This window comes from Microcaecilia unicolor, chromosome 2 (genome assembly GCF_901765095.1).
Source record: "Microcaecilia unicolor chromosome 2, aMicUni1.1, whole genome shotgun sequence".
Taxonomy (NCBI): Eukaryota; Metazoa; Chordata; class Amphibia; order Gymnophiona; family Siphonopidae; genus Microcaecilia; species Microcaecilia unicolor.
In genome coordinates this window covers 134376539-134400655 of record NC_044032.1, presented here as the reverse complement: position 1 = coordinate 134400655, position 24117 = coordinate 134376539, and the positions used below count along the sequence as shown (strand labels likewise).

Genomic DNA, 24117 nt, shown 5'->3' with positions numbered 1-24117 from the left:
GGGGGGGCTCTTGGAAAGGGGTAGGGGAGAACCCCACACTGAACTTTTGGGAGAATGCTATTGAACTGAATTTTTAAACTGAGTTTTGAATTAAGCTTTTGGACTGAGCTGAAACCCTGTGAGTGGAACAGGCTTTCAGTGGACAACCCATAGTGGCATCAGAAAGAGATGAAAGAGATTTCTCAGATTAATCCATTTAGACTTATCTTTATTTCTTCATCTTTGAGTGTTTTATGCTTGGTTTCTATCCTAATTTTTCTTCATCTTAATCTACTTCAATTCTATTATACTTGGTGGGGGGTGGAGTTACCAACATGGGCTACTAGTAAGATGGATCATTTTACCACTAACTCATGCTATTTTAGCACAGACCTAGCACAGACCATTTTATACAAGACCTAGTAATTAACAACACAGGTTAACAGTGAAATAACCCATCTTACAGGTAGCCCATGTAGATAACTTCCCCCCTTAATGCCATATATAGTATACAGCTTTATTATGTCTATGTCTCCCTTCTGAATGGTCTTGAGTCTCAGTTTATATTTCCTTCTGTAAATGGAATCTCATAAGATTCACTATACCATCAATGGCAACATTCCAAAGTTCTACAATTCCTTCCTCTCCCTCAAAGGTCCTCTGTGCTTATCTCATGTTTTCTTAATATCAGATACGGTCCTTGTCTCTACCACTTCTGCTAGGAAGCTGTTCCACATATCCCTTACCCTTTCTGTAAATGGTAGTGTGCTCACCCTACACAGCAACATGAACATACTATCATCAAAGGACCAGAACTAAATTTCTCAAAGAAAATAGGACTTGGGTTTAGTTTCTGAAACTGCACTGATAATAAACAGTACAGTGATGATTAATGAGGTTACTGACATTCTATTAGTATATTTAGCTTATATCAGCTGTTCGAGACTTGAATTCATTGGGGCACATTCAGTTCACTAGCATGCCTTTAAAATTTGAATGCATGTACAATTGATTTACAGCTAGACTCAGTAAACTGCGCCCAAATTTGAGTGCTGGGAAAAAAATCAGCATTCAGCGCTATTAGAACCTGACTGAAAACAATATCATAGGTTTCAGCCGAAACTGAAAGTGGGGCGGAAATTGGATGCTCGGTTTCAGCCAAAACCGAATCTGAAAATGAACTGGACCTAGTCCTGCCCCCCACCCCCAGACCAACAAAAGGCCCCCTCCCACATCCCCTCCCCCCAGTGGGCCCCCTCCTGGGCCTACCTTTTTGATGGTGGGGTAGTGGGCACAGAAATGATCCTCTCTCTGCCATGCAGGGCTGGCTCTTCCTGGCAGCCATTTTGAAGGAGGAGCCGGCCATGCAAGGTAGTGAATGGATCTCTCCTGTGCCTAGTACCACACCAACGAAAAGGTAGGCCAAGAAGGGGGCCTGCTATTGGGGCGGTGTGTTCGAGAGGGGGCCTACCTTTAAGGGTAGGGTTCAATGGCCATTTCTCTCAAAGGAGGAGGGTAAATAGTGGAGTGACACAGGGATCTGTACTGGGACCGGTGCTACTTAACATATTTATAAATGATCTGGAAATCAGAATGAGTGAGATCATTTAATTTGCAGATGACACAAAACTATTCAAGGTTGATAAAACAAAAGCAGAAAGTGAAAAATTGCAGGAAGACCTTAGGAAATTAGAAGACTGGGAACCAGATAACAGATTAAACTTAATGTGGACAAATGCAAAGTGATGCACATTGGGAAGAATAATCCAAATCATAGTTACCCTGATGATAGGGTCCACCCTGGGGGTCAGCACCCAAAGAAAAAAGATCTAGGTGGTGTTATAGACAACACGCTGAAATCCTCTGCCCAGTGTGCGGTGACCGCCAAAAAGCAAACAGGATGCTAGGAATTATTAGGAAAGGGGAGATAAATAAGACCGAGAATACTATAATGTCTATGTATTGCTCAATGGTGCGACCTCACCTTGAGTATTGCGTTCAGTTCTGGTCGCTGTATCTCAAAAAAGATATGGCAGAATTAGAAATGCTTCAAAGAAGAGCAACTAAAATGATAAAGAGGATGAAACTCCTCTCATATGATGAAAGGCTAAAGAGGTTAGGCCTGTTCAGCTTGGAAAAGAGATGGCTGAGGGAGTTATGACTGAGGTCTACAAAACCCTGAGTGGTGTAGAACAAGTTGAAGTGAATTGATTTTTTACTTTTCAAAAAGTACAAAGACTAGGGGACACTCAATGAAGTTACATGGAAACATTTGCTCTTGAACTCTTTGCAAGAGGATGTAGTAACAGCAGTTAGAATATCTGGGTTTAAAAAAGGTTTGGACAAGTTCTCGGAGGAAAAGTCCATAGTCTACTATTCAGACAGACATAGGGAAGCCACTGCTTGCTCTGGGATTAGTAGCATGGAATGTCGCTACTATTTGGGTTTCTGCCAGGTTATCTGTGACTTGGATTGACTGCTGTTGGAAACAGGATACCAGGCTAGATGGACCATTGGTCTGACACAGTATGGCTATTCTTATATGGGTTATGGGTCCAGGAGATGGTCTGCCAGTGGCGGGGCATGTCTGGGAGAGGGCTTGCGACACCAGCAGGGGTGTCTGGGATGGGGGGTCATTGGCAGCGGTTTGTTTCCAGGAGAGGGCCTGTCGCCAGTAGGTGTGTCCAGGAGGGGGCTGCCACCAGTGGGTGAGTCGGCGTGGATGCTGCACAGCAGGCATTTTCAGCCAAAACCACAACATTTCCAAACACGGATATGGGCAGGTTTCGGCACCGAAGCAAAACCAGAACCGAAATTTGGTTAGCCTTTAGCACTATTCTATAAAGGGCACTCTGGGGTGAGCACCCTTTATAAAACAGACCATGGTGCCTATTCCTGTGACTAAAATAAGGTGCCAGGACTTATGCCTGCTGAACCAGGTGCAGATTCTGGTGTGCATACCCCCAATTCTGAAACATTGTGTGCCACTTTTGTGAACGCTTATCGTCCACCTATGCCTCTTGGATGACCACATCTCTTTTATTTGGGTTTGAATTCAGCTAAAATACAGGCTTTGCAACAGTGGCGTACCAAGGGGGGAGCGGGGGGCAGTCCGCCCCGGGTGCATGCCGCTGGGGGGGTGCCACGCGCCTGTTGGCCGAGTCCACTCGTTCCCTCCCTGCTGCTCCCTCTGCACGGAACAGGTTACTTCATGTTCTGGGGCAGAGGAAGCAGCAGGGAACGAGCGGACTCGAAGCCGACAGGCGCGCGGCACCCCCCCCCCCCCGGGTCACGCTGCACCTGGGGAGGGGGTATAATTTCGCCGGGGGGGGGGGGGGCATCGGCAATCCGCCCCGGGTGTCAGCCAGCCTAGGAATACCACTGCTTTGAAAATTGTTTGGAATGCGGCAGCACAGTGCTTGCAGGAACAAAGATATGTGAGCATTTTCCTCCTACCTTGAAATGTTTACATTGGTTGCCAGTGAAATTTCGTGTACAGTACAAAATATTGACTTTGATTCATCAACGTATATATGGTGTTACTCCATGATATTTTATGGATTCTTTGATCACGTATGAACCACAGCGAGATCTTCGTTCCATGTTGAAGAAACAGCTATTTGTGCCTGTTTGTAATTTCTCAGAAACACAGAATCACACTTTTTCAGTAGCTGGGGGGAATTTGTGGAACCATCTTCCAGGTTATTTAAGACTTTGAACTGACTATCGACAATATAAGAAATTGTAAAAAAAAAATGTATTAATGCATAAGGACAAGTCTATTTCTTTGGCAGTTCTCCCTATTCTATGTTTGATAATGGAGATTTGTGATGTTATATGATTTAATGTATGCTTTGATATTGTAATGTTTCTTTTGTAACCCGCTTTGATGTTAAAGCGGGATATAAATCTTTGAAATAAAATAAATAGAATTAGACATGATGCTTTGTAGAATCTGTATATCATAAAGGCCAAGAAATGGTGCAAACCATACACATTTCTAGTTTTTATTTTAATATAAGCTATTTTGCTGAGCTGGGAACAGATCTGGAATTGCAAGACAGCATTTTTCTGGTAACTACTTTCTAAGGCTGTAGAAATTTGTAGTTTGACATTTTGGCCTGTGCTAACTTGTGATAAGTTGCTGGTCAGCAACTAAATGCCAGAGACTCCTATGACTAAGGACATCTGCTGTATCCAGATAAACAATCAAAAGGAGAAGTGAGTGGGTGGGGTAAAACTAGAGCCCTAGCAAGAAGGTGGAGGGGCTAGTATGACGACTGTGCATACCAAGGACATAAGTCAACCTATATCTAATGAAAACTTATGCTTATGTGCATGAGAGGCCCTAACTGCCAATATAATAAGGGAATACATGATAGCATTTGATGGAACATGATACGTCATAACAGGAAACAGAATATTCTGGAAAGAAGCATATTCATTAGGTAGGAAGGGTAATTATAATTAAGATAATGAAGAAAGGAAGAAAAAAGTATTTAAGAGGAAACAGAACTGAGGATGGAGAGCCTCAGTGTGTCCACTAGGAGGTGGACATATTGCCAGCTCCCAGGGAAAACTAACAAATCTCACATAGACAGTTGCACTTGCAAATCCTAATTGGTGCCAATTAACATCAATAACTGACTGTTAGCATCTAATTATTGTCACTAATTGTCTAGATAACCAATTAAGTTGTGTGCGCATCTCAGAATAACACCCAAATTTCAGCATATAAGTTTGGGCATCCTTTATAGAATCTGGGGTTAATGTGTTAACCTATGAATTAACACATTACAATTAACTTGCATGCATTAAAAAAGTTTTATTAAAATGAATGTGTAAAAGAAAGTGAAGAAACATCCAAAATTTGGGAAAAATTCAGTGGATATAAAGGTCAACCACGTTGTAGGTGATACATTTTATTGGACTAACAATGTACCTTTGAAAGCTTTCAAGAGTTATTCTCTCTTCATCAGTCAGTGGAGAAAATAATGCATTCACACTGGGTTTAAATAGTACAAACTCATCTATATTCTAGGCTGATTGCTTATTTTATTGCAGTGCAGTGAAAGAGGGTGGGGGATAGATAGAGGTGATGAAGCAGTAATTCATCAAATCTAAAAATGAAATATATTTGCCTCTGCATATCTGTAGAGCATGTTTAATTTGAATTTATCCACATATGTACTAAATACTTCCAGTTGCACCGTCTTTAGGGATTAGTAAATTTTGTGTTACTGAATGCAAGTACTATCAACTGTGTACATTTAAACCATTAGTACATTGATCCCTCTACGCTTTTATTGTAAAAAATGTTAGAAAGGCTCAATGTTCTAGGCCGATTCATGTATCGCCCTTTTCTTTTTTTTAAAATTTGTATATATTTATTGATTTTGTATAATAACAAACATATTGCTTATCAAACAGTCATTCACTGATACAATCCAAAATATTCCCCTCCCCCTCCCTCTCCCCCCCTCCCCCCCCAGCAGGTTATACATTTAAGTTTTATGTCATGTGGGTTAAACTCCGATATTGAGTCCATAACTCTGAAGATTCATTATAACGTCCCAATCTCTTGTCCGTGAATTTCTCCATTTCACCAATCAAGGATAGCTTCAAGAGCCAGTCCTCTTCCGAGGGTGCCTCTAATTGTTTCCAATGCCTTGCTATGACAGTTTTTGCTGCTGCTAAACACATTCGTTTAAACCGGCTCTGCCATTTAGCTCCTCGTCTATTACCCAATCCAAGCAAACACCATTGAGGTTCACACGGGAATGGCTTCCCCGTTTGGGCTGCTATCTTTGTAGCAACATTTCCCCAGAAGACCTGTATTTTGGCACAGGACCACCAAATATGTAGATAGGTCCCCTCCTCATCTCCACATCTCCAACACCATTGTGAAGTCCCTGGAAACATAACATGCAATCTGTGTGGGGTATAATACCATCGTGACAAGATTTTGAAAGCATTTTCCTTTATCAGCACACAGGTTGAGGCTTTAGTAACCTCAACCAGAATTGCCTTCCACTCGTGTGCCGTAAATTCCTTCTGCAAATCCCGTTCCCACTGAAGCATATAAGGACATTTCTCAAAGGTCCTGCCCCTTAAAAATTTATACAATATAGAGATAGTACCTTTCATTTTCCCCAAGGAGCTCCACATGTTCTCTAGGCCCTCATACTCCTCCGGGTCCGCCCTCAACCACCCTTGTGTTTGTATATAATGTTTGACTTGTATGTAGAAGAATTGTTCAGTATCTAAAATCCCATTTTGCTCTTTAAGCTCTGCAAAGGGAACCATTTGTCCATCATCCAGTAGATCTCTAAAACAAATTATCCCCTTCTCTGCCCATCTCCTTGCCACCGGATGACCCATCCCTATCTGAAACCCTGGTTCCCCCCCAATGTGTGCGTAAGATGAGGTGGGCCTGGACTGCCACAGTTTACTTCTAACCACTGCCCACAATATTAAGAGGTGTTGCACGAATGGGTTGGAAGTCAATGTTGTGTACATCCTACGTGGAAAGGAGGCCCAAAGTATTGATTTTAAACAATGGTTCGGTACCATAGATTGATCAAGTTGGGCCACCACTGAAAGCCTGTCTTGGCTCCATGCGGAGATAAACTTTAATTGAGCAGCCCAGTAATACCATTTGAGGTTTGGAACCCCTCGTCCCCCCCAAATCCACTGACTTCCATAACAACTTTCTGCTTTGCCTAGGCGCTTTGCCCTCCCAAATAAATCTCAAAAGAGCTCTCTGCAATTTCTCCAACTCCCCCTTAGGCACCAATACTGGTAATGTCTGAAAGAAGAATAGCACTCGAGGTAAAATATTCATTCGGACAACTGCTATACGCCCCCACCATGACAACCATTTCCCCGTCCATGCTTCCATGTCTGCTCGTACCTGTTGAAAAAGTGGTATATAGTTCAGGTTGAATAATTGTGAAATCTCTATAGGTATCCTAACCCCCAGATATTTAATCTTATCTTGTCTCACACGAAATGGGTATGTTCGCATGAGCTCTTGCATCCAGGCCTGTGTGATGGAAACCCCCAACAACTCCGATTTGTCATAATTGATCTTAAAGCCTGACATGCGTCCATACTCTGCTAAAGCTACCATCAGGTTCGGAAGGGTCAATGCAGGGCTTCCCACAAAAAATAACACGTCGTCCGCAAATAATGCTAATTTGTGTTCTACAGTCCCAATTACTATCCCTTTTACATCCGCAGATTCTCGAATCTTCTGCGCTAACGGCTCTATATAAAGCGCGAAAAGCAGCGGAGACAGTGGGCAGCCCTGGCGAGTTCCACGTTCTATCTGAAATGTCGACGTGTACCCACCATTGATTTTTAATCGAGCTATTGGCCTTTCATATAACCTATGGAGCCATCCCAGTAGACCAGTCCCAACTCCCATATGTTCCATAACTTCCCATAGATAGGGCCACTCCACCCTATCAAATGCCTTTTCTGCGTCTGTACTTAGTAAAGTGACCGGTATATCCTGTCTCTTAGCCTCCCATATAACATGCAGTGTACGACGTACATTATCTGCTACCTGCCGGCCCTTAACAAACCCAGATTGGTCAGTATGTACTAATTTTGGTAGAATTGCACCTAGCCGGTCTGCCAATACTTTTGATAATATTTTTATATCTAAATTGATCAGCGAGATTGGTCTATAGGACCCACATATAGCCGGGTCCCTACCTGGCTTTAAGAGCAGAGATATTCCCGCCTCATGCATACTAATGGGCAATGACTGACCCTCAAAACAGGCATTACCCACTCTCATCAACAAAGGTCCCACTTCCCCCGCGAAAAGTTTGTAAAATTTGGTGGAGTAGCCATCCATTCCCGGGGCCTTTCCTCCCTTAAGATTCTTAATGACTCCTGTGATTTCATCAAGACGAAATGGAGCTTCCAGCTTGCGGCTCTCATCGCTAGTCAGTTTGGACAGCCCAAGTCCCTCAAAACTCTGTCGCACCTCAGCAGCTTCCAACCCTAATTCTCTTTTATAGAGCTCTTTATAAAAAGTTAAGAATTGAGTTCTAATTTCGTCATCCCTGTAATATAGCTGATCCCCTGGGCCTTTAATTTTTGTAATGGTATGATTTCTCTGCCTAGCCTTAAGGCAATTGGCCAGCATTTTCCCTGACTTATTACTATATTCATAAAATTTATGTTGGAGAAGCTTCCTCATAAATTCCACCCACACTATTTGTAGCTTTTCCAGTTCCATCCGGCACCTCCTGAGCTCTTGCAGGTCTTTTGCCAAACCCCCCGCCTGATGTTGTCTTTCCAGATGAACCAGTCTGGATCTCAAATTGGGTTCCGCTGCTTCCCTGGCGCGCTTTCTACGAGCCCCCCACTTTATGAGATGCCCTCGTACCACCACCTTCAGTGCATCCCAGAGAGTCCCATCTGAAACCTCCCCCGTGTCATTGCTTGTGCAGTAAGACTGGATCACTTTACGAATATCTGCACAAATTCTGTGATCCCCCAGTAATGACTCATTTAATCTCCAGAAGAGGAGCCGATCTTCCTCCCTCCACCCCTTCAGTTCAAGTTCTACTGGAGCATGGTCTGAAATACTAATGGGGCCAATCTCAGAATCTAACACACTATCCCAGATTGTGCGACTGCACCAAATCATATCTATTCTGGTATATGTAGTTTGTGAATGAGAAAAAAATGTATATGTCTTTTGGCCTGGGTGTCTGAGCCTCCAAACTTCAACTAAATCTAACTGTGAAGTCAATTGTTTTAGTTTTTTACTGTGGGTCACATTTATACTTCCTCCTCCTCTAGAATGGTCCATTGGTGACATATATGTATTACTACTATTTAACATTTCTAGAGCGCTACAAAGTGTACGCAGCGCTGTACAAACACAGAAGAAAGACAGTCCCTGCTCAAAGAGCTTACAATCTAATAGACAAAAAGTAAAGCATTTAAATTTAAAATATTTAAGCAGTCAAGCACAAGAGAACAGTCACAGAAGGACAGAAGACTGCTTAAATATTTTAAATTTAAATGCTTTACTTTTTGTCTATTAGATTGTAAGCTCTTTGAGCAGGGACTGTCTTTCTTCTGTGTTTGTACAGCGCTGCGTACACTTTGTAGCGCTCTAGAAATGTTAAATAGTAGTAGTAGTATATGTATTAAAATCACCTCCTAAAATCATATGACCTTGTTGGAATTGGGAAAGTTCCTCTGTCATCTTATCGAAAAAGTCCCCCTGCCCCACATTCGGAGCATATACATTCACAATAGTCACAGGTTTGCCATATATAAGTCCCTTTACCGCCAAACATCTGCCTAGGTCGTCTTTATAAATATCATCAATTATAAATGGTATACCTTTCCGAACATAGATTACAAGCCCTCCCACTTTTCCTCCTCTTTTATCAAAATGAGCTATACAATCAGCAAAAGATTTGTGTTTGAGCAAATGGGCATCACCACTCCTAATATGTGTTTCCTGTAGCATTACTATGTCCCAATGAAGCCGTTGCACCTCCCGAAATACAAGACTGCGCTTTGATGGAGAGTTCAACCCATTGACATTCCATGTGCCCACTTTTAACCCCTGACCCCCCTCCCCCTCCCCTCCCCCCCCCCCCCTGAAGTAGCTGGTAGAAAACCTGCCAGCTGATGGTTCTGAGGAAGTAACTCCTCGCCAGAGCAGACTATTATTAGGCTGCATATGAAAAACCCCCAACTGCAATAAACTGTTCCTATCTTTATCCCTCTCTCTAATCGTGTCTTAATATTATTGCTAGCCAACATAAAACATATGTATTAACAGCATTTCAGGAGCGACATGAAACTGTCACCTAAGATAAACATGTTCAACCAACTGGTTATATAATTAACACTGTATGGTATGCATCCAGTTCTCACGATCATGTGCTCAAGTCCCACTCCTTTTTGGAGATCCTCGAGGACCTGTTTCCTTTCTGGATCCCACTCTCTGCCATGTAGATGCCATGCGTGACTGGTTCATATTTGTAGAGGTTGATCCAGAAGCTTCTGGTGGCAAATCCTTACAGCCCAGATCCTTCAATATAGTCCACGCTTCTCCTAGCCGCGACACCCTCCGGGATTGACCTCCAACTGTAAATTGTAATCCAAAGGGAAAAGTCCATCTATATCTAATGCTGGAGTGTTGAAGATATTGAGTAAGATCTTTAAATGTTCTTCTCCGTTGTAGGGTGCCTAATGCCAGATCTTGAAATATCGTAATTTTCTGGTTTTCCCAGAGGACATCACCCTTAGCTCTTGCTTTTCTCCAAATCATGTCTTTGATTGTATAACTTGAAAAACAGACGATTATATCTCGAGATTGAGAGGACCTCCTGGGTCCCAGGCTTCTATGTACTCTGTCAAACTGGATTGCAGAATTTCCTTGTTCCTGCTGGGTCTCTGCAGTCTCTCCCAGAATAAGAGCACATATTTCTCTAATGATTTTAGCACAATCCATATTTTGATCAGTATCTGGTATGCCTTTAAATCTGAGATTACTTCGCCGTGAGCGATTTTCCAAGTCCTCCAGGTCTAATTCCATTTTAGCCTTATCCTCTTTCAGGGATTGAATTTCTGACTTTAACTCTTGCACTTCGCTTCCCACGTGCTCCAGCTCACCCTCTGTCTGTTCCATTCTATGCCCGATCTCCCGCATGTCTTTCTGTAAGTCAGTGACTGCCTCCTTGATCGTCTTGCGAACAGATGACATTTCCGCTTTCAGGGCCTTAAACCATCGAGCGACTTCCTTCTTGGTGATCTCCGTATCGCTGTCATGTTGTTCTATGAGGTCCTCCGTCTCCGATTCAGAATCTGCAGCTGCCATTTTGGCGCGTGTCATGTGCGATATGCTGCCGGAGTTCGCTGCTCCGTCGCGCTTCTCCGCCGTGAATTTAAATTTGTCTAGTTTTTTCCGGGTCGCCATAAGCTTGTGTTGGCCGCTGTGTTCCTTATCTGGAGGCCGGATTTTCCGGGTTTTTTTCGCCGTTTTCACCGTCGCTCTAGCGGAGCTCCGGAATCATGCGTCCATCCCCGACGCTGACGTCACTTCCTCCCATGTATCGCCCTTTTCTTCTGTTAGATTCCACTGGATATAAGAGGAATCTATTGCTACATTATCCAAAATTGTATGTAATATGTGAACCACTTTGGTTGTACTACAGAAAAGCAGTACATCAAGAATCTAATCTAATAATTTATTTTAATCACAATATGTACCTTTGCCTTATGGAATTTTTAGTTGCTCAAAAAAAACAAAACAAAAAAAAAACCTCAAACTTCCAGGCACTTGTGACCTGGATTGGCTACTGTTGGAAACAAGATACTGGGCTAGATGACCCATTGGTCTGACCCAGTATGGCTATTCTTTTGTTCTTAGAGATAATAATCAGTTGCTTCAGTGAGAAATTTGTATCAGCCCATAGAACAAATGGGTAAAATTACCCAAGTATTCCGGCCAAGTGATAATCTATTTCCATTTTTCCCCACAACATGTTAATTGTAAAGACTGCAGGGTGCCAAGAACAAAAGGCCCAGAACTAGGCTGTCCAAGCCCAACAAGAAAAAAGGATTCAGTCAATACATTGGCACTTTTCAATATAAGCAAAGCTTTGAGCAGTGAAATGATAAATATTGCACAGTACATGGATAAGATCATCCCTCACCTTTTACTGTTTGAACTGGCTAATATGGAAGACATGAATTCATTTGTCCGGCAGGGGTGAAGTACAAAAAATGACTGACCAAGTAGTGGATGTTCCTGCAAGAATTAAAAACGAGGCTGTTAGTCACCTGAATGATTTGACAAGCAGAACACCAAGAAATATTTTTACAAAATTCCAGGATGATCAGGAGTGTAGAACACATAGCTTTCTAATTTAGGGCTTCCCAAACCTGTCCTGGGAACCCCACAGCCAGTCATATTTGAAAATATCCATAGTATGCATGCTTGAAATAACTCTGAATGAACTGATTTCTAAAAATTATTATTTAGCTCACATCTATCTGAAAGGTTCACAGTGCGTTATCTTAAGCTACAGAATATATTTTACTCTCTCTGGAAGGCTTACAATCTAAGGGGTCTTTTTACTAAGTGTCAGTAAGCATTAACATGTGCTTACTGCATGTTAAAAGGTACTCTTGTGGGATGCACTCAGGTGTCCCATGGCAGCTCTGAGATTGGTGCGTATCAATCCCGCGCTAAAATATGTAAAATATTTTTTAGTGCAGGGGTGTGTTTGGAGGCGGAGAGTAGGCATTTCCTGTGCTAATGGAAAAATTATGTTCTTACCTGATAATTTTCTTTCCTTTAATCATACCAGAACAGTCCAGACCAATGGGTTATGTCCATCCACCAGTGGAAGGAGACAGAGAAAATAGTTCCAAGTACTTTGCCTCTTAAGGGTATCGTGAAGCCTGGAATGCTCAGTATTTTGAACTGCCAAGAAATAGTGCTCTCATCTGCTACAAACAAGAAAACAGGCAAGCAGAGCTTACCAGAAAGCCTAGGTGGAAGGCCTTCTGGGCTCTGGTACAACTAAGGGGCCTCCAAACCACTTCTCAAAAGGAAAGGAGTGGCACCCCTCAGTCAGTCTGATATGCAGACATACTCCAGATGAAGGAGAAGCAGCTCATCATAGAAGGATAATCTAGAGCTGTTAAAAAAAGCTGGCATCACCAGAGTGGCATGAAGAGTAAGGATGAATCCTGTCCTCCTGAGAAGACGTCCCTTTCCAGAAGTCTATAATGGCCCAAACCGACACTAACGAGTTGAAGCCTAGAAGAAACCACCAGGAAACAAAACAAGAAAAACAGAAAGGGCGGGCGTCTGGAATGGTCTGGTATGATTAAAGGAAAGAAAATTATCAGATAAGAACATAATTTTTCCTTCCTGGTCATCAATACCATACCAGTCCAGACCAATGGAATGTAGCAAAGCAGTCATAGCATAGGGCAGGAAATGAACAACAACGCCACCAAAGGACCAGGAGAATGTCCACACAAACAACGGGCAACCCCCAAGGAGCCACCACAGGCATTGAGACCAAGAGACCCTTGGACTGCGGGGAGAAAAACGGTCTATAAAATATGACAGAAAGGAACAGGAATAGAGCCATGCTCGAGCTAAAGGCAGAGACCAAGCCCGCAGGCTGGCAGGAGCCAGGTCCGGCCACCCAGCTAGAGATGTAGACATGACCAAAAGACAGAAAGAACCACGCTCCCTGATCAGAGGAGGGCCACGGCACCACAGCCAGGACCAACCATACACTTCAACCCCAGAGGAGGAAAAAAAATAAGAAAGCAAGTCAAGAGGTGCCCTGCAGCCAAGGAAGAAGTCCCACTAGGGCTCTAGCAGAAGAGAAGACCCACACATTTCCCGGACAACCCGTGTTGAGAAAACTACATGGGGTCTGCGGGGAAGGGCCCTGGCAGACAAGAAAAAAAAAAGTAACTAGACTCAAACTTCAGCTCAGTACTAGGCTGAATACCAGAGACAGTAGGGTACAGATTGAGATGACACTCAGGCAGACCAGCCTTAAGCAATAAATGCGACCTCCAGAGAAGGATCAAGGTCCAGCATCCAGAGCAAGGCCCAGTGCCCAGCTACGGAGCAAGGTCCAGTGACTAGAACCAAAACAAGGTCCAGTGGCAGAGCAAGGACAAACCCTGCAGCCAAGGCCAAAGGAAAAGACGGAGCCAGACTCATAACTGAAAACTGCCTCAGGTATCAATTGAGGGGAGCAAAGCTCACCATCCAAGAAAAGGAACAATGCACAACCTCCAAAAGGTGGGGCAGGGCCCGACAGGTAGAGCTGAAGAAAGGCTCGAAAAGCAGCAAGCCTCAACATCTAGCCAAGAAGCCAGGCTTGATGTCCAGAGCTGAATTGAGACACAGCCTCCAGAAACGGAGTGTGCCTCGACATCTAACAATGGAGAGAGGTGCGACATCCAGAGGAGTCACAAGGCCGACCTCCAGAGAGGAAGCAAGGCTCAATGTTCATAGATGGAACAAGATGGAGCCAGACTCGACATCTAGAATTGCAGAAAGGCTCGTGATAGAGCAAGGCTCGGCATCCAGCAATGGCGCTAGGATCGACATCCAGCGATGGGGCAAAGCTCGATGTCCAGAAATGGAGCAAGGCTCGACGTCCAGACACGGAGCAAAGCTCAATGGCCAGAACAGAGCAAAGCGCGACGTCTAGAAACGGAGCAAGGCTCAGCCTCCAGAGATAAAGCAAGGCCAAACAGTCTAAAATGTACAAGGTCCTGACCTCCAAGGAAGGAGCAGGGCTCGACATCCAGAAATGGGACAAGGCTCGACAGCCATTGCCATAGCTAACCCTGCAGAGCCGAAGCACAAGTTGCTACCCAGATGTGTAGCAAGGGTCGCCTTTCAGAGCCAGAAGCTGACTTGGTATCCAGAGACTAAACAAGGTTCACCAACCAGAGATAGCTCAAACTAGAACTCTGAAAAGGACTTAAGGTTCAGCAGTCCGCGAAGGAACCCCACTGAACAGCCAGAGGTGAAGCTATAAGAGATATCCAACAAAAGGGCAGGACTGAAACCCCAAAAGCGAGCCCGACCCGAAGACTAGAGGAGACTCAAAAAGGCCAAAAGGATGAAGCTGGTCTGTACAGGTAGAGGCAGAGGGAGGTCCAATCTCCCCAGAAGCAGAGAGGATCAACCTAGCAAGCCGAGACCAACAGAGAAAGCCAGAAGAAGGCAATGATGCTTGGAAACAGAATGGCCATCCTGGCAGAAACAGAGAGACTGGAAGGCAACACTTGCCCAAAAAAGGAAGTCCAGCAGAATAAAGTAGGGTGACTGCTGAGAGCCAAAATGGCAGTGTACCCTGAAGATGCCAGGATGGGGGGGGGGGGGGGGGGGTGATCTGTCAGCCCGTCAACCCCTAAAGGAGACTTACCTGACTTGAGACAAAACAGCACCACAGTCCCTCGGTGTGTTGAGATGAAACAGAACCACAGTCCCTCGCTGTGTGGGAAACCCACATGCTAAAGATTGAACAGGCCACTTTTTAGTGCAGCTTAGTAAAAGGGCCCCTAAGTTTGCAACTGAGAGAAAGGAGGGTTAATTGACTTGCCCCAGATCACATGGAGCAGTAGTGGGATTTGAACTCAGCTTTCCCACTATTGTAATCATTAAGCTACACCTCCACTCTGAGATTCTGCTGCTGTTACACGAGACTTCAGTCTGGCAGCAGGAGGTAAGGCACATATGTGCTTCTTCAGCTGCTGGGAGGCAAAACCAAAGAACTTTTATTGAAGAAAGCCAGCAAGAGTCAGTGCAGTGACTGATTTAAAAGTAATGTTTGCTACATTTTCCCTTTTGGAACTTAAAGGCATGGCTGCAGAGAGGGGCCCTCAGCAAACGTTTTGCTAGGGGCTCCTCATTTGAACTTATGCTACTGAAATTATCTCCAGTTACTGGAAACAGCAGTGATGCAAGCCTTTAATTATAGACATGAATATTCTCATTCTTGTTCCTGATGATGGATGCAGAACTCGTTTCTGCCCTGTACTGCTGCTCTGTCGCACTGGCTGTTGAGACTGCTGCGGGAGGTCTTGGTAGCCATTTTGTGATTAGAACCAGCATAGGCAAGAGTGAGAGGAGTTTCTCCTGCTCAGGAAGAGGCTATTAGACCACCAGGGCTTCCTAGAGTAGGCCTGGCCTACAGGTGGTCATGCTACTTGTATAGCAGAAAATGATGTCCGGCATACAGAATGTATAGAAAAATCTTTCATCTTGTAAACAATAATTTTCTTTAGGACCAGCTTTCCTACAAAAACTTAGGCTAAGCAAAAATCATTATCATCCTCCTCCTCATGCTAATAAACTTAGGGGTCCTTTTACAAAAGCTCACTAGTGGATTTAGGGCAAGATGCTCTAAATGCTAGTGATGCCCATAGAAATATATGGGTGACTAACATTTAGCGTGTGCTTATTTTAGCATGTGCTAAAAATGCTAGCGCACCTTTGTAAAAGGACCTCTTAACAATTATAAAGTCCATTGACTAATATTTAAGAAACCTAACTAAACTTCAGAAAATTTCAAACAAAATACTAGAAAACTGCTAGAGCAAATTTATGTCAGGCCATATCATAAGCAGCAATAGCACTCACAAGTAACTTTTGTTATATGCATCATTGTAGAAAACCAGGTGATTAAATACTTTTTATTGTTACAGAGCTCCAAACTATGTACGGCATCTGCACAATTGATTTCTAAAGGATAATGCTGGCATCTACAGTGTGAGGCAAAAAAGTACCCCCCCCCCCCCCCAATTTTCTTTTACTGTTTTCTCATCAACGACTTGAAATTTCAATGTGAAATGTTACAACTTTATTTGCTGTTATTATCTACATTTATGTGCCAAGTGGAATGAGATTTATCTTTAAAGATGGCGAAGTTACAGACTTTTTAGCGTGATTGCTCAGCAATTTTTGCATGTTCAAAAATGTCTGCACTGTAAAACTATCATTATTTGAAAAAAAACAAAAAATAACAGGGCACCAGCTAGAAAACTGCACAGAAACAGGGTTAGTGGGAATACCACGGTTGCAGTGGGGACTCCCTCCAGGTCCACGAGGATGGATCCAAGTGTGTTGGGATCCTATGTGGATGGAACCAGGTCTGTTGGGATCCCCCGGGGGTGGATCCAAGTCCTCCGGAGTTCCCGCGGAAGTGCAGGCAAACCTTCCCTTCCTCCTCCCCAAGCTTCAGGGCATCCTCCCTGAACATGCCTCAATGCACCCTGATGGTCTAGTAGCCTCTTCAGGGCAGGAAAGATCTCCACTCTTTCTGCCCGCTGCTGTTGATCCGCTCACTGTCATTGCTTCGCTCGCTGCTTCATCAAGCAGCGAACTCACAAGACATCTGGCTTCACAATGCAAAGCCTTCTGGGAATTGTTGTCAAACCCCTTTTTAAAGGGACCAAGCATAAAAATACCTAAACTTGAATAGACGATTTTCCCTATTTTATTCACTTTTCTGACCGCATGCACAGTAGCCCTCAGGTTATATGCCACATTGCATATCAGCTCAAGAACTGGAAGCTCAGCACTATGAAGAAAATTCATCAGCGTGACTGCAAAAGTCTGACACATTGTAAATTGTATCATTTGAATGATCTTATTTTAGTTTTAGCACAAACATTTTTAACATGCAAAAATTGTGAGGTAGTAACGTTAACATGTCAGTACCATCAATCATAGCTTAATATAATTAAATGTTGTTTAATAGTAACGTGCAGGTATGACTAAATAAGTACGTAAAATTTCGTGTTGAAATTCAAAGCAGTTGGTGAGAAAACTGCAAAAAACTGTAGGGGATTATGTTTTTTTTGCCTCACACTGTTATATAGTTTGAGGTAGGTACAAAAGAGAAGGTTCCGAGTACACCAAGAAACTACAGCAGAACAAAAAGAACAAGTGGACTTCCAGAAACAGGACAGAGAGAATGCTTTATTGAAAGGACTCAAAACAGGCCGTGTTTTGGCTATCTAGCGAATGCATCAGGGGTCGCGACAAAATTCAATGTCCAAGTAAAAGAGCTCGCAACGTGGTCAGATGTCTTTTTTCATCAACTTTGCAGATATAAATTCAAACCAAATACTAGTACTGAATTTTGGTGTGACCCCTGACGCTGATGCTTGGTCGCCAAGACATTGCCAATGTCGGGTCCCTTCAATAAAGCATTCTCTCTGTCCTGTACCTGGAGGTCCACTTGTGCTTTTTGTTCTGATATAGTTTGAGGCAAGCATACAAAAAACTGGTACAATAGGTATTTGTAGATTCTATAAGAAACAACTGGAAGCGGTTACTCATCTCATAGCTGGCTGTGAAGTGCTGATAACATAATTTTTATACAGAAAGGCACAATAAGGTGGCATATCTCATTCATTGGAAACTCTCTAAACATTATAACTTTAGAGCACTGGAAAAGCATTGGAATCAAAACCCTACGAGAACTGTGGAAAACAAAGAGGTTATGATCATCTGGGACATCCCTATCCCAACACAGAAAAAGCTAGACATAGTAGTAAAAGAGAAAAACAGTAGGACAGCATTAATCACAGAGGTGTCGGTACCAAGTAATTACTCTGTGAATTGCACAGAGAGTGGAAACATCCTCAAATACCAAGAAATGCAGTATGAGACCAAAAAAATGTGGAACAAAGATACAGAAATATTTCTCATAGTTTTGGATGCACAGGCTTGATCAAAAAGAATTTCTAAACCCATCTGGATAGGTTGCCTATACATGTTACATCTCATGAACTCCAGAGGGAACCTGTCTTTGGCACAGTGCAAGTTCTACAGCGAGTGTTAGCAGTAAAATTGGAGAGCCTGAGATCATACTTCATATTTATTTATTTTATTTATTGGGATTTATTAACCGCCTGCCACGAAATACCTAGCCACCCACCCGGGGTTACCCCATGGCCACTTAGAGGATCTATCCCCAGCACAGCTCAGGTCCGCCTATGCCTGCCCCTTGTGCTATACAGTAGCACTCTCCTCCCACCAACTGGATTCCAACCGCCTCTGGGCAAGTCTTCCGCTATCAAATTATCCCCAGTGATTTCTAGGTTACTGGAGCCACACTCACAGTGGTCCCACAGTTCCCAGAAAGCACTCACAAACCCAACACAAAACCACCAGGATTCTTTATCAATCCAGACATAGAGGCAATAAATTGAAAATTGTTTATTTTCTTAAAAATTGAACAGTGTAACACAAAAAGTGCAATCAACAAACAATAACAGCTAACTGAAACATGGATCAATTATAACACTAACTAAAAAGTACCTAGGAAGATCAGGATATATAGCTGCTCACAAGTTATCAAATGTAACTGCTTACAGGGCCTTAGCAAAGAGATCCCGCTCTCTTTTCTTCCTGGCTAAGACTGGGGCAAAACCCAGTGCAATCCAAATGCAAAGAGCTCCCGGGCCAATCAGAGCCCAGAATAACAAGTTTCAAAAATAGATGGCTACATCACTATAGGCATTTCCATTATCTGCGTGCTAACTTAAAGAAGGAATGGTCATTCCTCTGTAACAGTTTTAAACATAAAAATGCACCACCTGCTGGTCAAACTAGAGAAATACACTTCAAGAAATATTCAATACAATTTACAGACTTAAAAACATGCTGTTCTGTCATACCGCCTTTATGAAAAGATTCACCCTAGGCAGTGTACAGCAGGTACAGTTTAACATAAAACTTACAATTTTGTTAACAGCATAAAATAGTAAAAGTAAACTTGAAAACAGTAAACTGAAACCTAATAATAGAACTACTGTGAAACAGTATCAAAAATATACACATTTAGCAGCACTGGAATTCAAATACCAGAGATATAATACAATGTTAGCATAACACTAATGATACACCTAATAATCATGCATTAGTACATTCAGCTAACATAGATATGATGCTAAAGATTTTCCACAATGCGGCTTACCATATAGCTGAGAGACCAAGAGCAGATATATGATGGGAACAAGACGCATGGTACAGAGTCAGTTGGGATAATTTGATATTTAGCTAAAATCAAGGCAAATTCTTTGTTAAGCAAGAGATAAGGAACTGATCTAAGTTACAGTATGTGTAGCAAGCTAGTCCAGGTGCAGAATGGTGTAAAATCAGTCACCCTATGTATTAAAGGCTTGGGAAAAGAGCCATGCTTTCACCTGCTTCCTGAAGTAGTCTTGAGTTATACATAGCCCCTCTGGGAATAAATTCCAAAGTGTGGGGGCTATTCCTGAGAAGACTCGCTGGCGGGTATTACATCGTACAATTTCTTTTGATGAGGGTACACACTGTGATGATCCTTGAGAGGACCTTAGAGGTCTTGAAGGTGTGTAAAGGGTTAACTTTTTCTTTAAGTATTCTGGCCCATTTTGTCTGAGGACCTTGAAAATCAAAAAGTGTTAAATTTAGCCCTGTAAGGTACTGGTAGCCAGTGTAGCTTTTGCAAGAAGGGCATGATGTGGTCATGCCACTTGCAGCTTTCTATCAGTCGTGCTGCAGCTGTCACGATTCCGGGGTCCGGGTCCTGTATGACGACGCAAACAGCTGCGGTGGCGCACGGAGTTGGGTCCTGTGCAGCCAGCCACCATGGCGCTTGGCTCCTCCTTCTGCAGCTATCACAGTCCTGGGGTCCTGCGTGACGTACGGCAGCGGCGCTAGCGACACTTGGCTCCTCCTCCTCTGCAGCAGCTCTTCCCGGGCGAGGGCACAGCCCTGCTGATGTCAGATGCCATCACCTTTTAGGGAAGAACTGGGTCGGGGTTTGGGGACTCAGCTACTTTCCCATTTCTGGTGCTGGTGCATTTCTCCTGATCCTACTTGTTGTTCACCTCCTGCCTGAACCTGTAGCCTGGACCTGACCTTGCTTTCTGCCAGCTGTCTGTCTAAACCTGTAAGTCTGAATCTGACCCTGCTTCTGCTAGTTACTTGCCTGTACCTGTTAGTCTGGACCTGACTCTGCTTTCTCCCAGCTGCCTATTGGATCTTACAAGTTTGGAACCTTTCTCTGTCTGCGGTTGTGGCTTACTATCCCATAGCCAGTACCAGCCACTGTACTCTGGCTGAAATCATTACTCCACTTCATTCTTCTACTCACCAAAGCTCCGTTCCTGATTCCCAGTACTGTCTCGCCAGCTCTGTTCCTGTTCCTTGTTTCTGCCAAGCTAGTTCAGTTCCGGTTTCCTGTTCTTGCCCAGACCCTCCTAAAGTCCTGTTGGCTGCCAGAACCCAGGGGCTCAACCGCTGGGGGACGGCAGTCATCGCAGATGAAGCACTGGGCTTTCCGACTGCTAATCCAGGAACAGAATCCCCGGCCATCTGGCCTGATACCTCTGGTCTTGGAACAGCACAACCAGTGGCCATCACCATGACCCGCGTGACTGATCGTGACAAGCCGTGACAGCAGCATTCTGAATTAGTTGGAGCTGATACAAACTCTTTTTGGTTTGGCCAGTATACAGAGCAATACAGTAGTCTAGTCATGATGGTGTTATAGCAGACTGTGGTCAGACTCATCTTTTCAGTATATGGATAGAGATTTTGTAGCTGCCATAGGTGATAGAAACAATTTTTGAAGGTTGTTTGAATTTGTGGGATCAGAGTGAGTGAAGAGTTTAGCAGTAACCCAAGATTGTTGACCTGTGATTTTAGGGGGGAGTTCATACTTTCCAAAAGGTATTTTGAAGTTGGGTATTTGTCCACTTGTGTTTGGTACCCAAAGACACTCTGTTTTATTTGGGTTCAGGCAGAGTTTGCTGTTTGCCCATTTCTGAGTTGCGGTTAGGCAGGCAGTTTACTCAGAGCTGTGGGTAGATCTGGTTCAATGGGTATGAGTGGAATGTAGAATTTTGTGTCCACTGGCCGAAGCAGCTCAGCCAAAGGCTTGAGGTATTAAACAAAATGGGAGACAGTATGGATCCCTGTGGCACCCCACAGTCCAGTTAGTAAGACTTCTCTTGCAGCACCTGCAGTTCCTTGTGAGAAAGCTAATCTTTTTCTGTATTTCTTGGTTTCGATCTATAGCACCCTGACATAATGAATATCTTATCCTGCATGTTAAATACTGAATTAGTAGGAAGAAGTAAGTCCCTGGTGTTTTAGGTTTGTGGTACTTTCCTTCCCCTAGCCTTTGGATGTTAGGAAGTCAGTAGACTTTTTCACTGAATGCCATTTTTTCCTCTCTCATAGCTAATGTTTCTTTCATAGCACTGCAATAGTTGTTATTTTCTGAAGAGCTGCATTAAATTGCTTCAGAGCATTCATCATTCCATTTATAGCCTCTCCATAGTGTCATAATGCAGGGCTTTTCATAACAAAATATTCTCTAGCACACACTCTGCTGGGCTGTTGCTCTGACAAAAATCAGTAACTGAATGATATCACCTATGACAAGGTTTTTAGCAAGGGCAACACAATAAGTTATTCCACAACTGAGCAATTATGTTTCAAAAAAAATGATTTTGAGCTTACCAGAACTGTCGCTCATTCATCGGAGCACAGTAAGATAAAACAATAGAACTATTTATCTATATCCTTTTCTATTTCTTTGACTTCCTCAGGAAGAACAATGATGGATGTGATTAAAGTGCAGTCCTTGATCACTTGCAGTGTGTAAACAGTTCACTGGTCTGCCAGACTCTGCATTAAGTCATGGTAAATTACTCAATTAAAACACCTCTCTTCCTTGATTCAGCCTTGTAGGCCAGAGTTTCTTTAAAAGTTGATTTTTTTAAAGCATTTGCTCAGCACAGTTTAGCTGTGGGGCCATCAGAAGACATAATGCTAGTCCCAGTATATGGGCATTGATTGATGGACTATGAAAACTGTACAATGCTTTGATCAGACAGTATAAAAGCTCAAATAGAAATGATAAGACTATTTCCCATAGGTCTGGCATGCATTCATATGTCAGACTTCCAGAGGCAGAGTATAAACAGATCTGCTGCCAGGAAACTGGCATAATATTGAACAAATGCTAAAAGTAAAATTCAGCCTTAAGACAAAACACAAAAATTTAGAATAATTGACAACTGCCAATCTTTCTCAACTCACCTCCGATACAATTCAGTGAACTGAACAACTTGAATGCCGCATGTCCGATATTGAAGATACAGCGGAGACACAGGCGGGAGAGTTGAAATGCATAGCAGAACGTCTTGCAACTCAGCAGCAAAAACTCAATGACCTGGAAAGCAGGTTGCGGAAAGACAGTATACAATTTGTTGGGTTCCCTGAGTTTGTCCCTGAGCAGTGTCTCCGCCAGACATTGGAAACCTGGTTGCAGGCGACATTTACTGAGGTGGGCACAACTTTACCGATTATATTGGAGTGGGCCCATCATGTTGGGCATGTTTGTGTGGAAGATACCAGGCCGCACATCATAGTGGATAAGTTACTCTTACAGTCAAAAAGCAGATTTGCTCAGAGTGTACGAGGGCTGTCTTGAGGCAATACGCTACTACAACACTCCCATTAAACTGTTTCGAGACTACTCTGTGGATCTTACAAAGACGCGTTGAGCCGTTGCTCCAGTATGCACAAAACTCTTTGCATTGAAGGAGGATGGCACTTTGCAGGCATTTGAAATTATAAGGGGGCATTTGCTACCACATCCATTAAATTTATTTGCGAGGACGTCCTCAGGAAAATTGGGCGCCCCGTTCGATTATGCCCCTCCACGTCTTAAAAGTCTGAACAATGTCTCTATCAGAGTGAGTCAGCCGTCCAGAATCAGCCCTAAGGGTCAACACCTTTCTAGGTCCCTGACTATGGTGTACCAGACGTGACAACATCTTTCCTGTCTTACTCCCATACTTATGAATCTGATATTGATAATACATGGCCGATTTTTTTGACTCTTTGGTGTATCAACTCATTAAGGGAACTTTGTGCGGCTAAATAGCGATATCGAGTTTCAGCAGATGATTTCCGTCCATATTGTTGACAAGAACGCACTTGTTTTCCCAGCTGAATTATAGCTACATCTCTCCGTTTTCTCTTTAAGACACTATAAGCAATGATATCTCCTCTTAGGACTGCCTTAGCTGTTTCCCAATACAAAACAATGTCATCACTACGTTGGTCATTAAACTCTCGAAAGTCGTTCCACTTACGCCTAATATAATCCATGAACTCCCTATCCTGATGCAAGCCCAGAGGAAAGGCCCAGCGTTGAAACGGCGTTCCAGTGTGCTCCCCCCTCAATTCAACCCAGATTGGGGCATGATCCGATATCTCAGTGGTGTCAATGGTAGCCGAGCAAGTTCTAGGAAAGAGCCTCTCGCTTATCAAAAGGTAATCTATATGAGATTGGGTTTGGTGTGCTCGTGATAAGTGCGTGTAATCCCTTTCATTCGGGTGTAACACCCTCCAAACATCCTAGAGTTTTAACGTCTCACACAACAGTGGAATCCCTTTTGTACCATCATAGCTAAGACCCCCTAGGGCAGTGATGGCGAACCTTTCACAGACCGAGTGCCCAAACAGCAACCCAAAATCTAATTATTTATCGCAAAGTGCCGGTACTCATTATGGGCGGGGTCACC

General features: G+C 43.4%; 1 protein-coding gene across 5 annotated transcripts in view; it reads right to left on the bottom strand.

Moving 5' to 3' along the window:
• ATG10 (autophagy related 10) overlaps positions 1 to 24117 on the bottom strand; it is a 313667-nt gene that overhangs the window by 9978 nt on the left and 279572 nt on the right. For all 5 annotated transcript variants that reach the window (XM_030193339.1, XM_030193340.1, XM_030193341.1 and 2 more), the window contains exon 6: positions 11682 to 11776. In XM_030193339.1, coding sequence (XP_030049199.1) covers positions 11682 to 11776 — 95 coding nt within the window. The remainder of the gene's footprint in view (positions 1 to 11681; positions 11777 to 24117) is intronic.